Here is a 17,474-nt window from a genome sequence, read left to right on the forward strand (position 1 = left end):
TTTTGCAGAGCTCCCAATAGTGAGTCCCGGCTCCTAGGTCATCCAGGTATTCCATGTACACAGTGGACTTACTGTCCACAGTATTCAGTACATACTGCACAAACAATATGATAGGTATGTTTTATGCATATAGCCACATTCTTTCCAGCAAGCAATAGCCGTCATTTCACAGTCTATGTTAACTATAGACCCGATATAGTCCGGCTATGAGTAACCCACTTCTAGCCAAAATAACATTTGAATGTGGTTGTTTTAGCCAAATAACTTGAGATATGTATGATATTCCATCATGTAAGCAAAGTTAGTGATTACAGGGTGTTTGGTTTAATTTCTTTGACATATTATCTAATTGATGACGAGTCTATTCTCGGGCTATGGTTTAGACGTCTATAAAATTTTTCACTGACAGCCCAAATTTTGCCTCTTTTTAGCCTAGATGTCTAGGCTGTGTTTGGATGGCTATTAGATGTCTTTTAAACGCAAAAGTGCTTGCTGGGTTGGGAATGACACTAAACCTCCATCCAGTAAGTAAATCACTTTAGATAAAATCATCTGCTAAATGAGTGATTGTAAATCTAAATGTAGCCAATCTGTCCATTAAGTATGTCCTACTTCTGCCCTCTGTTCCTTCACTTTCTGTCCCCAATACAACAAAGCCACCATGCCCTCTGGTGGTCTGAGGTATAAATGCAATTGAACTGAAATTGTGTCCATTATGTATTTTCATAAAGTCATTAAACAGAGTATCCTGGGAAAGTAAGCTATTTTCTGTGAATGTGAGAGTTTTCCGATTCATTATCCGCTATATTTAAATAACTAGAAGAATAACAAAGTGCCGTAAAAGTTAAACTACCAAAACAGTGTTTATGATTATGGTAATAACTTATAATATGATCAAAAATAAAGTAAAATATATTGAGTAATACCATGAAATAGTATTTAAATTTAAAAGAAATTTTTTCAGTTTGAATATAATTTATTCGTGTGATCAAAACTGAATTTTCAGCTCCAGTCCAAGTGATCTGAGGGCGCGCGCGCATCCTGGTGTGTGACGTGTACGCAGACTGGTGCATAGATATATATACACTAGAATAGATGTCGCCTTGCCTACGGCATTCGTTCCAATGAACTGCCGTAGCCAAGGCGACATCTAGTGTATATTTAGATCACAGATCACTTGGACGTGGCTGTGTACAAGAGTTAAAAACGATATAAATACTGTTCGTTTTCTCACACAAACCGCTCGTTTCGTGTCTTAGGCCATCAATGTGTACTTACGATGGGGAATTGTTTAATTTGGACGATGGGGAATTGTTTTAATTTGGACTCTGTGCATGCTCTTTGAGACAGAGCATGTACAGAGTCCAAGCATATCAAAATTCAAACTACTACGGAAAAAAAGACATCTACATCTTGGATGCCCTTGAGGTAAGCTAAAACATACCAAAATTTAATTTCAAAGTGAACTATCCCTTTAAGAACTGGGGGTTGACATCTGTGAGCTACATAATTATGCATAAATGTATGAAAGTCTGGCTGACCTCCATCAGGTAGATTGGCCCAGTAGATGACACGATATCCCAGCAGCATGCCGTTGAGCGCTTCTTTGGGCAGAGCAGACCAGGACAGGGAGATGGTCTCGGGAGTGGTGGCTGTCGTCACAACGTTCTCAGGTGGGCGACTGGGTACTGTGGTGGGTAAACAGAACAGATAGTGTTAAGGCCCTGATATACTTCAATCGAAAGTGCGAAGAACGAACTGGTGTGACATCATTTCGAACAAACGCAAGCTTTTTCTGCGAAAAGAAAACAAACTTTGGAAAGGTTCGCTCTCGCTGGTAAACACTGTATGCTGATTTCACGTGCTATCGGAAATTAACAACTTCCCACTTCTGAAGTCATGATTACGAACTCTTTGCATTCAAGTGCTTTGTTGTTGGAAAGAACGGGGATCATGAAGGACACCAGGCTTATTCTGACCTATTTATTCAGAAAATCTGGCAAGACTTTATTTTGATGGTCCCTATTGAGCATTCTACTACTATAAGTAACTTTGCAACTACATGTTATCTAACTCTCAGATATAACAGAGTATAACCCAATAACAAGGGTTATGAGAAAAGCTCTTGCTAAGAAAGAGCTATTTATAATGAAAAATCAAAATTAAAAGTTGCTGTTTTTAAAGACTTCATTTGGGAACTCCCATGTCAAAATCCAGCTGTTAGTCACTGATCCCAAAAAGTGCACATACAGTAGTAAAAGGTGTGTCATTACAGTCAGGAGATTGAAATATTGTAGTCAATATTGATAGCATGCACTTTCAACAATTTCTGAAAGATAATTAATTCAACCAAAGTCAAGGGCCAAGTGTCCAACTAAAAGTCACATAATGAAACACCAATCACCATAATGGCGACTTCAAACTGACTTCAACTACTTTTAACACATACGCAAATTTTGTTGTGGTCTTGCTGGGATCATACCAGCACCCAAAAGACAACATATGCCGGTCCACCAGCACACCAGCATCCCAAGCTGGTCCCAGCATGCAAAACATACCGCATGCTGATGACCAGCAATGCTGGATTTTTCAGCAGGGATATCTTAATTGTGATGGTCGATCCTCCAACAGACATTTTACTGACTATAAGTAACTCTGCAACTACATGCTAAATTATTCTACTTACCCTAACCCTATCAGTCTACTAATATTCTACTAACACTCTAATGAGAGTTAGTTGACATGTACTGTAGGTGCAACGCAACTTATTGTTAACAGAATGTGTTAAAGGAACCATCAAAATAAAGTGAAACCGAAATTTTTTAAAGCAAAATTATATTTAGCGTCCCATTCATTGACAATCATATAACAGCACTATCTAGATTCTGGAATTTCGGACAAATACAGGCTATTTTCGCTCTGTATAAAACATAAAATCTGCTTCAAATGATTATTCCTACAGCATATGTAAATATGCACTACTTTAATGACAAGGCAATGTAGCTGTCGTGTAAAAAACGAATAAAGAATATCAGTCACAGCAGCAATCGTTCTCTGCCATGTTTGAGGTTTATGGCCCGCCTATCCACGCATTTACCATGCCCAGTGGTATATACGACTTGAAAGGGAATTCATGTCCAATTTTTAACAAGGAAACTATTTATGATAATTCCGATCAGCGCGTGAAGGCAGCGTTATACTGTCATTGGTCCGTGGCGATGACATAATAAGGTGTGGCTCTGAGGCTCCGCCTTCTTTGATGTGGAAATCTTCTTGGTTCATTTCTTCTGTAATCACCACAGACCAATGGTACTTTAAAGGTGTTTACCAGCTGGTGCAAACTTTTTCAGAATGTTAGCATTGGCAAGCCATTTCGAACTCCCAAAACAAACTCCAAATGAATTTTGTTTTGGCTTGATTTTGTTCGAAATTACTTCACATCTGTTCGTTCTTCGATTTTGCTTAAGTAAATTGAGCGAAGAACAAAAAAGAACTTGGATGCGAGTATATCAGGCCAAGCATATCATGTAATCACAAACTATGTATGTGAATTACTGTATCCTACAGCTAAAATTGGAAGATGATAAGTGAGAAAACTATTATAAATAATAGCGTAAAGTAATTAATCTTCAATATTAGTCAATGGGATTTTTTTCCCACCCCAACGCAAAGTATGTAAATTCAACAAAGGTTATGATCACAAAATGACTAACCATCCTCTAGCGTGGTGATGGTGATTTCCTCTGAGGTGGGACCCATTCCTGCCCGATTGGCCGCTTGCACCCGCACCTCATACTGGGTGTACTTCTTCAGGTTATCCAGAGTGAGGGTTTCGATGTCCCCCGTGGTGTCTACATTGATGGTGTTGTACTGGGGACTTCCCCCTGTCCCAAACTCCCGATAACACACTTGGTAACTTCGGATCAATCCATTCTGCAAGTGTTTGAGGGGGGGCTGAAAAATACAACAGAATAGATATTGTAATATCAGCAAAATATGACTGCATTCCAATTCTCTAAACGAAGTACTTCTCTGGTGACGGAAAAAGGGCATCATTTTGAGAATGTAAAAACTGTATGGCAGTATAAGCATGAAATGTGTCTCAATATTGGCAAAATTCCCTACCTAAAACATCAACTTTTAGATTAGTTTAACAAACTGCTGTGGCGGCTTCAGCATCACAATTTTCTATGCTCTTTTCATTCACAGAAATGTTTTATTAACAGAAAATCTCAACTGTAGTGTCAGGGGTTGTGATGCAGATGCAGTATAAAGGAGGAGATGGACCACTCATAGAGTCTTAAATAGTGAAAGGAGCCAGTCTTCTATTTTTTTTTTACTCTAGAACTATTTAAAGGGACTTTTCTGGGTTCAGATCAGATAGAATAATGTTAATGTTAATGGTTCAATTGTTAAAACGTATTTGTTCCCCCAAGAAACTTTGTGTTTGATCACAAAACTTCTGTGATGGAAATAATATGTTATATCCTCCATCTCAATTTTTTTTCTGTATACCGTATAGGTATTTGGCAAGGGCGTAGTTTTGGTTTGAACATTGGGGGGTTGTGAACTGTTTAGCATGATCCCTCATGAGATATATTTCTTCATTTATTTGTTTGTTTATTTAATTAATTTTGCCATTTTTTTTTTTTTTGTGTGTTATCATTTACTTGTTTACATATGGATAATAATGTATTTTATTTTATTTAAGCACCTAAAAACTTCAAAGTGCCATGGTAGGTCAAACTAACTTTACTTAACATTTTCTTATATTGAAAATGTTCATTTCCTGTCATCTCTTGGAATATCTGAAAGCTAGATTTTTCCTAATATTACAGAACACATTTTTGGGGAAAACCAATTGTTTTGTCAATAATTCAAAAAGGTCCTGTTGTCTCTAACTTGTACTCAGCCTAAAAAGTAAAATAGTTCTTGTAATTGTTTAAGCATTTGTTACAAGGACATCATTTCAGGTAAGATCATTGATGGCTCATTACCATGCTGAGGCCAATGTTACTTTACTTTTCTTACTTTTTTTATCTATAGCATTTGTAATGAAAAATAGCATCCTAAACATTCAGAAACTGTGCCACAGTTGTAATATAAATCATTAGTGAAAAATCTAATAACATGTAATCTATTATAAATTCTACAAGTTAGCCAAAATTTACCACAATAAATACAATAGAATTTGATCAATTCTAGTAAAGGTGGTCATGAGTATTTTAAAAAGCTTTCTAATTTATGTTGGTGAAGGATGATGTTATCCTTTCAGTTTATGTGTCTGTTTTAGATCACGTTTGACATTCTCCGTTGTGTTTTAAAGCGGTAAATTCTCAATAGATGTCAAATAGGTTGCACGTTTTATCATCAGCGCTGCGTTAGGAACGGTTTGCGCAAATCTCATCACACTTTTCTAGCGTGCTGGTGAACGCGTGCAGAGTATACGGTGATTCGCGCGACACTCATGCACAACCGGACTTCAGTCATAATACCCAGATAATTGGTCCGTTCGGTTTGTACGGGAACTTAGTGCTAATAAAAGCATTAAACACATGATGTATATAATAATTCATAATTATTACAATTCTGTTGCCATTAACCATGGTATAGGGGGGGTATAGCCTACTTGTTTTGGTTATTGGGGGGTGTGGGGGGATGGGGGAACTATGTAAGACTAGGCTGGACTAGTCATTGTTTATTCACCCTCAAGTTGTTCTAGACCTGTATGAATTTCTTTCTTCTGCTGAACACAAAAGAAGATATTTTGAAGAAGGTGGGTAATCAAACAGTTCACGGACCCCAATGACTTCCATAGTATCTTTTTCCATCATGGGCCCCATCCAAGTCAATGGGGCCCGTCAACCTGTTGGTTATACCCACATTCTTCGAAATATCTTCTTTTGTGTTCAGCAGAAGAAAGAAATTCATACAGGTTTAGAACAACATGAGGGTGAGCAAATGACGACAGAATTTTCATTTTTGGCTAAACTATCCCTTTAAACCCAAAATATTCCTGTACAATGTATGATGTAGCCACTAGCCAGCACAAATTCTAATTTTGGACACTATTCATGCGGGATCGCATGCAGATTCGTTCTCTGCCATGGGTGAGTAGTTCCTCAGTAGTACCTTCCACGTGACTTTGATGCCTTGGGATGAGATTGCTTCCAGCTGCACTTCTTGAGGAGCGCCATCAGGTGCTGGATCGATCACATGCAGGTCAGACAGAGGAAATAATGCACTGAGCCACTAGGTGGCGCCACAGATAACACAATGACTGAAGAAAACCTGACAGCCTTTTAGGGTGTAGGAATACTCACGTGCTTCATCTGTGGTGATGGTCAGCTCATTGCTTGGTCGGCTTTCTCCGATCTGGTTTTTGGCAAACATGCGTATGTTGTAGGTGGAGGCGGGGTGGAGTTCAATGATGGTGGCCTGATTCAGCTGAGGGGAGACGTCTTTGGTCATTTGAGATGCGGCCCATGAAGCTTCAAGGAATACAGAGAAAAACAGAGTGTGTGATAATGCAATAAACCACAACAGGCTTTATTAATAATGACAATCACAATTAGCCATACTTCCATGTGTATACTTCTTAAGTAATTAGTTCATTAGCCTAATTGTGGGCTGTTTATAGTTGCCAAGCAACATAATGATCAAAGATCGTTCTATGAATGATTGGCACATAGAATTCAGCCAATGTGAATGTTACTCATCCAGTCAGATTTAATAACTCAATCTATGCAGACTAATAACTCAATCCAGTCTAAGATGCTGATTGGCCAATAACACATTCTAGCAGCACTGACACACACACACACACTCTATATACACACATATACAGATTGTATATATATATATATATATATATATATATATATATATATACACAATCAAACCAAAAATTATTCAGACACCAGATATCATTTGTGATATTTTTTACTAGTGGGTGCAGGACAATATAGTTCATTTATGTAAGTGAAGATAGCACAATAAAGTAAACTGTGACATATTATACCCAAACATTATTCATACTGTGGGTTACCAGTCATATTTATAAAAATTTGGGACCAAAAAGTATTCAGACACTTTGACCTGATCATGTTTTTCTTTAATTGCTAATGCGACCTTTTTACACACAGACTGAAGAAAATGAAGCATTGCTTGGTAATCGGTTGAGCTAAACTGGTATTATCGAATTGTGTAGTTAAATTTAACAGCTGACAGATATTCAGCATAATTAATCTGTGAGACGGTCTAACAGAAGGATGGACAAAACCAGTGAAATATCAACTGAGTTCTGCTCATATTTTATTACCATTTTCAAAACTATAGAGAATAAACTGTGATAATGTGAGAAATGTTGAAGGTGTCTGAATAAATGTTGGTCTGACCGTATATATGAATAAATCTCCTACCGGATTTGTTTTTATAGTTGATGTCATATCCTGTTATAGGGCTGTTTCCATCAAAGCCCATTGTCCAGCGAAGTGCGATGGTCCGGTCCTTTACTTCTCTGATCTCAACCTCAGGAGGGTCAGGACGATCTTTGGGAAAATGTTGGAAGACAAAAGGACAATAATTAACACTTCGTCTTTAAAAAAACAACTATAATATAATTTAGAATAATAGAATATTATTTAACAACAACAAAGCAGAAACTTTACCTTGCACTATCAACTGAATGATTCCTTTATCTTCACCGTAAGAGTTGATAGCGATGCAAGAGAAAAAGCCAGAATCTTCTCGGACAGTGTGTAAGATCTGTGAAGACACAAATCATGATTTAAAAGAGATATCATCTTTTGACTAGTACATAAAGGCATTTTAGTAAATGATATAGGAGTTTTGGGTTACACTTTATTTTAAGGTGGCATTGTTACAGTGTAATTATACATTTAAGTACTGAGTAATATTAAGCAACTACATGTACTTACTATAGGGTTAGGGTTGGATTAGGGTTTGGTTGAGGGTTAGTTGCATGTAATTATGCATAATTTACTGTTATTACTATGGTAAGTACATGTGACATGTAACAAGGACACTGTTATATAAAGTGTTACCGAGTTTTGCTGTTTGATTTTACAATCCAGCCGTTCATGTTTCAAAATCATTTCGTAGAGATCAGTGCGATGGATTTTCATGATTATGTCAGGTCGGGTCTTTTGAATGATTAAATTTGAATGTAGAGTACAAATGACTCCAGGAAGACCATCAACAGACAGTGTAAAAATACCAAAAAACAATTTCTATATATGAGCTATATTTTAGAAGGGAGCAAAATAAGGGAAAAAACAATCACTACAGAAATTCCCATGACGTTTCCAGATTTATTTTTTAAAGATTTGACTAATTTCCTTGACTTTTTCATGTCTGTGAGAACACTCAATCATATTTTCCTACAATTTCCTTACATGTTTCCTCAGAATGGACAACACTCAACACTGCAGCATCTATGAAGGCGTGTGTTTCATATCATATTCGGATAAAGTGAAGGTGGCACAAGCGTGACAGCCCAACCATAGTACAAGATGAAGTGCTTGATTTCATTTAAAATTTCCAAGAAATCTTTTGTGCGATGTTAAAGTAAACAATTGCACAGATCTGCAAACATATCCAATAATACTTACTGGAAAAATCAAGTGCTCATTTAAATGTTTGCAGAGCCTCTTTATAATACAAGGTATATTTGTCTTCCAGGGTCATTTCTTTTTATAAACAAGGTCCTCCTAACGGATTGGTTGATTCATTTATTTAATATTTGTGGTCTTCAAAATATATTGCCATTTTGAAATAATTAACCATCAGCACAGTTGACTTTAAGGATTCTGATCATGACATTTGTTTTTGTATCAAGGCCAAAAATAAGTGTTTTTTATAAAATAAAGTGTTTTCCCCCCTCCTTTTTATGTAGTAAGGGCTTTAATTTCATTCAAACTGTTTTACAATCATGGAGAAAAGCACAAAATGATGAATACTACGATGGTCTGACTTCTGTATGTTTTTCTAATTTAAAATTTTCTATTTAATTCAATGTGTTACTTGCCGTTTCTTTGTAATTATTTGAGAAATGTATTTATTTATATTTGCTCAACACGTTTTAGATCACGTTTACTCCTGTATTTAGCGGCGTCCACTCCGATCGACCAAAACACATCTTAATACCCGGTGCAAACAGGGCCATTATTATTTGACTGGACTGCAAAAAGATAAGACATTTTAATTACTTTTAACAAATAATTGTGATTAAAAATAAGTGTATTTATTTCTGAGGTAATCCCATACAGACATTTTTTTTTTTTTTCTGGCCAAAGTATATATTTGAAATATATGCTAAATATATGTTGCAACAGTGAACTATATTTTTGAAATTGAAAATATATTTACATATACCAAAATATATCATATACCAAGAAAATACATTTCCAATCTTACACTTGTCTTAGGCTAAATACAGATGTGGATATAGAGATCAAAACTTTAAGTTTTTAATATATTGTAATAGTGTTTTAAGTATGTTCCTTGCTGATTTTTTTATTAAAAGTTAATGTTCACATGGGTTACGGACAACAAATAAGATTCTTCAAATGTGACATGTGAATGTATTTTCTTGGATTTAAATATATGTAGGGAAAATTATTTTTGTACTGTATGCTTTAAAAATATTTATATTTTCAAAAATATATATAAAAAAAATGCCCCAAAATATATATTGGTAGAAATTATATTTGTATAAACATATTTTGAAACATATTTTACGTTCACATTTTACATAGCAAATACATTTTTGTATATTTTAAAACATATTTAAAAATACATATTTTTGCCAAATGGGATAATTGAATGCTACTTGTTGAATTAAACAACATAAAAATAAAATAAAATAAAAAAAACTTAGATTTTAATTGATTATTGTTGCATACTGCATACTTTATGTTTCATCTACTTCATACAAAGTATACACCATTAAATCGTAGCATGCAGGAAGTGGAATTTTTTTTTACCATTCGATCGATTTCAAGTCTTACCCTGTATTTGTGTCTTATTGAATATAACTTGGAAATACGCCACATTAGAAGTATAACTGAGTTGCAAGCGCAAGTTTTATGTTGAAAAGAAGGACAAATGAAAGTGGAGGATGATTTTTGACAGGAAATGATGTCGCTCACTGACAGCAAGTCCAGGGCAAACCTGAATATGTCTCTTGGAAATGAGGCGTATGATTGCGTTCTCAGCTCGCTCACCTGCAGGGTGGATATGACCTCATCGCCCACTTCCTTCACCGTAACCACATAGCGGCTCATGTCTGGGTTGATGATATGAGATTCCTTCTCCCAGCGAACCTTGATGGGCTTTTCACCGTGAGCAGTGCAGCTCATCTCAGTCATGTGACCCTGTTCCGCTCGTGTGGTGTTGGGGTAAGACGTGATCATGGCAGGAACTGAAGAGGAGGACAAACAGACAGACACACAGATTGACGTTATACATTAAATCTAATTTAACATCAGCGACGACCCAGCCAAAGCTTGGGTCAGCACAGAAATATACAAATCCATCATAAAACATGTACTTTCACAATTATTGTAAATCGCACAAATCCTGTCAAGAACATATTTTAGCCGAATTATATTTTGCATAAGAAATTTTGCTTAAGATGTCTCAATTCTCATTGCATAATTATCATTACCAAGTGAAAATGATAGTAAATGATATACAAAGTATAGCAATATTATATAGACTGAGAAATCCATGAACAAAATATGATTTAGGTAGGATTTTAAACAATTTAAAAGAAAGAAAGGCTATGACTATTTCTAGCAAACATGTGAAACAACATGAAAAATCCTCGGTATAAAATGATTCTGGGCTTTTCCATTAAAGCACGAGAGATGCTCTTTGAGACATTTTCAAATGATATTGGAATAATATGGATCATCATGTTTAACACTTCTGGACTCCATGCCTGTTCAAAGTTAGGACATAACAAATCATTTAATATTCTTACATCCATGTGCGTTGTATAAATTCAACGTTGCACTAAAATTGTAATACCGTCCATATTTGAAAATATTTATTTATTTAAAAAAAGGACTGTAGTACATTAATGACAAAATCATTTGAATCTAATCATTATTGAAAATAATGAGAATTACACAAATCTCTTTGAATACTTTAAATAATATATATATATTTATTTTTTTTTAGGAAAAATGCTTAAATGCCATGAAAGCGTGTCACAATTTCACAAAACAAAACATCTTTATAGTCCTAAAACAGAATTCAGTTTCTGTGTTTTTTGTTTGTGGGCTGAAATGTGACTTGTTAATGGGACATGGGACATGTTAATTCAGTCAATTGGAAATTCAGTCAAAAACGGCCTTCTTTGAATAAACTTTCAGCTTATATGCGTCTTATATTACATCTCATTTGCAAATCAGAAGAACTTCGGCACAGAAAACTGGCATTGTGAGGTTGTTGTGATATTGAAGTCTCTGCACACGGGTTATATTACACGGCCACCTCATCACCAACAAAACATGCGCACATCTGATATGGGTCACAGCAGAACACAACGCAAACATCTGCATCACACACTCTCAAAATAAATGTTGGTCTACATTCATCATTGGTTCCATAAGTGTCTTTCTTCAAAAGTAGTTTTATTTTCAATCGGGCAGTGATCGGATCACCTCATATAAAGTAAATGAGCTGGAAGCCAGCTTGTTCACTGTTCAGTTCACAGACATGAAAAGAGCCGCGAGAGCATTCTCAGGCCTGTCTCACCCCCTGTCTGAAACCTTGTTACCCTGGAGCGGTGTGTGAGGGATCTGTCTCTCTTTCTGGCAGGCATGGCTATGATTAAAAGATGAGCACACTTCGATTATTCATATAGATCCTTCTGCTTGTTTTGCTCAGCAATACCGTGATTAAAACCCACCAAACCAACATGTGCAAGAGTCGGGCCCTACGGCGAATACCTTGTGATGCTTCGTATCATTTGCTAGAGATTTTTGCAGTTTAGTGGGGGGAATCAGAACCTCTAGTTAAACATTTTGTAAATGTCCCAAAACGTGCCCCAAAAAAGCAATGCCGTGGAAGAACTCGTTATAAAGGGGTGTAACACCTTGGACATTTATACCTGCCCAAGGACAGGCAGACGAACACACACGCAGTCGTGCCGGGCTCTGGGAGGCGTGTGTGAGCTGGTGGGGTTCAGTGTGCTGTGAAGTGGCAGAAGTTGACATGATGGAGAGTGTCAGAGTCAGGCCTGTGAATGTTTAACTCTCATCTCTTATTCACTCACAAGCTCCGCGCAGCAGCACCGGACGAGAGAACGCTGATTTATTTTGCATGACAACTATGAATGTTAAGTGCGACACATTAAAAAATGAAAATATCTCTCCGCCTTCTCTAAATGTTATTGCTCTTTAGCGGAGGATGCTTTTCTCTGAAGATCTGCAACTGAAGCAAGATCCGGAAGATATGGCGGAGAGATGTTTTATTTTACCTACAGACGGCCCATTTTATCAAAGCATTTTCCCCATTCATTTCTCTACAGACATTTTGAATAATTCTTCAATAAAGAGTTTTAAGACTTGAAACAAACCAACATGAATAACAACCTTTGATTCAAAATACAAAAAAATACTAATACGTCAGCAAGTTTTACTTGTTTTTTAAGTAAATGTCATAATTTGTTCCCTTGTTTTATGAAATAGTGTGCACAATATACTTAATAAACCGTGGGAATTAATTCTTAATTACTAAAACAACTAAACCATGGGAACGAATTAGTAAATCATGGCCACAATTTACTAAAATAAGAGAACGAATTCTTAATTCAAGGACAAAATATTTCTATTTTTCTCCACATGTCAAATGTGGGGCTCCGTACATATGGAAGTGGACTGTCACTGTGAGTTCTGTTTCCATGGTAACACCACACATAATCCTAAAGAGAGATCCACCAATCGTCGTCCTTCACCAGGAATTCCACTATTAAACATGTGTAACGTTTCGGTGTAGTGAGCAACACGCACAAACGGGGAATACTAAAGTCTTTAGTTATAAACGCAATGAAAGACTGCAACTTTGAGAGGACCAAGAGAAACATGATTATGCTGGTAAATACATTTTCTTTTCTTTTACTCATTTTGTGGTCGGTTATTCTGTGACGTGTCGGTGCGGTAAGCAACACGCAAGAACGAGGAACACTAAAGTCTTATAAACGTTGGAGTTTCACCAGTCCATTTCATATGCTGTGGCAGAATACATTGATAATGAAAAAAAAAAAAAAAAAACTTGTCACAATATGGCAAGTCCTCAGTTCTTCGAAATTCTCCTCAGCGCACCTCCAAAAGAGTGCGTATAATCTCATTTAAAGTCTTGCAGTCAGCAGCCGAGGGGCTTCAGGCAAGAGGGGCTCTAAATGGTATTCCCATAACAGCTTAGTTGATGTATATTTTTAATATCCAGCAATATTACAGGCTCCTGTAATAAAGAGAGAGGGGAGCGCTGATGGCAGCTATAACTGCACATCAAACAAAATCTCCCTTTATTCATTTCAGCAGCCATAGAACAGCACCTAACTATTATTAAACAAACCAGGAAAAATATCTCTCTTGATATTTGATATTCACAACATGCGAGTAAATGCCATCTTTTCACAAACAACATGAATGTGTTTCATAGCCATTCTATGAAGTAAGAAAGTTTCTGAAAATGTAAATATCTTCAAATCAGGCTCTTCAAAATTATAAACTTTTTGTAAAATTGTAAAAGACTACACCTTCATGGTGACAGATTAACAGTTGCACAAGGCCCTGCATACAGAATTTAAGGCTGATATTTATACAAATATCCCTTCAATAAGTATTTACTGTTATCAAATCATTTAGGCAATGTTCACACCGTCAGTTTTAGGGATTGACAACCGCATTTACTTATAGATGTGAGTCTCTAAATGTCCTAAATAGGCAAATGTTCGTTCTAACTCAACAGTTCTTCTAACTCTAATTGATGGAGTGTGTAGCTTTTCATTTCTTAAAGAGATAGTTCACCCAAAAATGAAAATTCTGTCAGTAATTACTCACCCTCATGTTGTTTCAACCCCGTAAGACCTTCGTTCATCTTCGGTACACAAATTAAGATATTTTTGATTAAATCTGAGAGCTGGATCACTCCTCCATAGGCTTCTAAGGGACTGAAACTTGCTGGCCCAGAAAATGTATTAAAGACATCGTTAATATAGTCCAAGTGACTCCAGTGGCTCGATCTTAAGTTTATAAAGCGACGAGAATACTTTTTGTGCGCAAAAACAAACAAAAATAACGACTTTATTCCACTTTTCATTTCCTTCTCTCTGGGCCTTTTCACGTAGTGTTTAAGCGTAGCGCGTCTGTGTTGTACGTCACCACGTAGGCTCACTATTGGCCGACGCTGGTCATGTGTGATACGTGGTGACGTACAACACAGACGCGCTACGCTTAAACACTACGAGGCCCAGAGAGAAGGAAATGAAAAGTGGAATAAAGTCGTTATTTTTGTTTGTTTTTGCGCACAAAAAGTATTCTCGTCGCTTTATAAACTTAAGATTGAGCCACTGTAGTCACTTGGACTATATTAACGATGTCTTTAATAACATTTCTGGGCCAGCAAGTTATAATGCCTTAGAAGCTTATGGAGGAGTGATCCAGCTCTCAGATTTAGTCAAAAATATCTTAATTTGTGTACCGAAGATGAACGAAAGTCTTACGGGGTTGGAACAACATGAGGGTGAGTAATTACTGACAGAATTTTCATTTTTGGGTGAACTATCCCTTTAAACAGCCATGTAGGAAGAAACAACATGGATGACAATGCTGAGATTCATCAGGCTCAGGTTGTGAAAGAATGGGTGTGAGGGAGCATGAAGAATCATTTTCATACATGAATTGGCACCTCTGAGTTTAAATTCACTGAAAGTTTTGGGATGTTCTGGAGGAGACTTTACAGAGTGCTGGACTCTTGCATTGACAATACAAGATCTTGATCGAAAATTGCAAAATCATTGAAATATCATTTTTACTCCCATCTCATATTTTTTCGACCACAATAATTACATTTCCATTTTTGCACGCTTTTATCCAAAGCAACTTCTAATGTATTAATGCATAAATTGTATAAATTTTTTCCATCACCATGTCCTTTTATTGGCTCTGTTTATTGGACACACAGATCTACTTAGCCCTATCGCCTAACGATTACAGCCCCATTGACTCCCTGTGCCAATGCATTGATGAAGTCAACAGTTGGATGTGTCAAAACTTTCTTCAGTTAAACAAAGACAAAACTGAAGTCATTGCGTTTGGAAACAAAGATGAAGTTCTCAAGGTGAACGCATACCTTCACTCTAGGGGTCAAACAACTAAAAATCAAGTAAGGAATCTCGGTGTGACACTAGAGTCAGACCTTAGTTTCAGTAGTCATGTCAAAGCAATAACTAAATCAGCATACTATCATCTGAAAAATATTGCAAGAATTAGAAGCTTTGTTTCCAGACAAGACTTAGAGAAACTTGTGCATGCTTTCATCACCAGCAGGGTGGATTATTGTAATGGACTCCTCACTGGCCTTCCCAAAAAGACCATAAGACAGTTGCAGCTCATACAGAACGCTGCTGCCAGGATTCTGAGCAGAACTAGAAAATATGAACATATCACACCAGTCCTCAGGTCTTTACACTGGCTCCCAGTTAAATTTAGGATTGATTTTAAAGTATTATTACTGGCATATAAATCATTCAATGGCCTAGGACCTCAATACATAGCAGATATGCTCACTGAATATAAACCCAATAGATCACTCAGATCACTAGGATCATATCAGCTAGAAATACCAAGGGTTCACTCTAAGCATGGCGAGTCCGCTTTTAGCCATTATGCCAGCCGCAGCTGGAACCAGCTTCCAGAGGAGATCAGACGTGCTCCTACAGTAGTCACATTCAAATCCAGACTCAAAACACTTCTGTTTAACTATGCATTTACTGAATGAGCACTGTGCCAATGTTCGTCCGACTGTTTGTACTGTATTTTATTTTATTTTTCTAAATGTTTTAATTATTCTTATTTCTTTTTTATTATTTTAATTTATTCTATGTAAATCACTTTGAATTACCATTGTGTATGAAATGTGCTATATAAATAAACTTGCCTTGCCTTGAAACTTGCCTGTATAATGCAGATTTTTCTACAAATATCTGCTGTTCAATAACCTTTAACAAATCTGCCAATAGGGTTGCAATTTTAAGTTTGTTCCCTAATAACAAGCATAACACAACATAAGTTATAATAAAGATATTTACTTGTAGTGGAAAAAAAGAGAGACAACTATGTCAGAAATTGATTGCCAAAGTGTTTTTTTTTTTTTTTTTTTTTTATGAAAATGTGCCATTAACATCTACGTTTGCTAATACTACAAAGAGAAGCTGACAACACAGAACTTGCATCTTTTTGAGGAAGGAGAAATAAAAACATAAGTAAAATTAAAATAATTATAAGATTAGAAAATTCCTTTAGCTGGAGTCACACAAACATACGTTCATGATGGACACAGATCCAAAGGTGCATACGACAAAACAGAGGTAATATTCTTACTTTACTACAGTTTAAGTGAAACATCCATTATCCTTAAAAAATATACATTATTGTGTGTGTGTGTGTGTGTGTGTGTGTGTGTGTGTGTGTGTGTGTGGTCTACTAAAACCTGGGCTGAAAATGTTGTTCAGCTGTCTTCCGAGAAAAGTTTTACAATTAAACAAGAAGGTAATCAAAGCAAGTATGGGAGTAATATTGCTCCACCACACACACACACACACACACACACACACACACACACACACACACACACACACACACACACACACACACACACACACACACACACACACACACACACACACACACACACACACAAACAAAAGAGGAGTCAGACCGTGGCACACATGTAGCTTTTAATAGTCTTTATTGTCAGTTCAATGAAGCATATAAGTGGAGTTAAGAGACGCATCCGGGTTAAAAAGCATGAAAGATGATCGTTTGATGGAGAGACTCATTATAGTGGTGAGCAGTCAATGACCTTGGAGCCAAAAAAAGGGTAAACATATATTTATATATATATATATATGTATAGTGCGTAAATCTGTATGACAATCACAGATCATTCCGATTCTTTCTGTGCACACATGGCAAGTGAGCCTTAAAATATTCTTGGCAATTTGGACCAGCATTTACAGCTGGGTGTGTATTAACTATGATAAACTCCATTTGTGTTTTCCACTTTGATGGCCATGTTGAATATGATTAGTGTGTATGGCATATCATGCCGTATGAATACAGAGGCTGCAGCAGCAACTCTGGGTGTATATCATCCATTTCAGCCCTCATTTTATCACCAGTACAGGGGCACCCTGGGAAACTAGGCCACCTCGTCAC

The 17,474-nt window shown here is 36.5% G+C and overlaps 1 protein-coding gene across 2 annotated transcripts in view; it reads right to left on the reverse strand.

Annotated features, from left to right (window-relative positions):
* Window positions 1-17,474, reverse strand: part of dscamb (Down syndrome cell adhesion molecule b) — a 157,624-nt gene that overhangs the window by 19,480 nt on the left and 120,670 nt on the right. For both annotated transcript variants that reach the window (XM_079885910.1, XM_079885911.1), the window contains exons 12-18: window positions 10,248-10,444; window positions 7,671-7,767; window positions 7,422-7,550; window positions 6,324-6,491; window positions 6,133-6,203; window positions 3,714-3,954; window positions 1,542-1,688 (exon numbers count right to left, since the gene is read on the reverse strand). In XM_079885910.1, the coding sequence (XP_079742036.1) occupies window positions 1,542-1,688; window positions 3,714-3,954; window positions 6,133-6,203; window positions 6,324-6,491; window positions 7,422-7,550; window positions 7,671-7,767; window positions 10,248-10,444 (1,050 nt within the window). The remainder of the gene's footprint in view (window positions 1-1,541; window positions 1,689-3,713; window positions 3,955-6,132; window positions 6,204-6,323; window positions 6,492-7,421; window positions 7,551-7,670; window positions 7,768-10,247; window positions 10,445-17,474) is intronic.

This window comes from Squalius cephalus (genome assembly GCF_949319135.1).
Source record: "Squalius cephalus genome assembly, chromosome: 11".
Lineage (NCBI taxonomy): Eukaryota > Metazoa > Chordata > Actinopteri > Cypriniformes > Leuciscidae > Squalius > Squalius cephalus.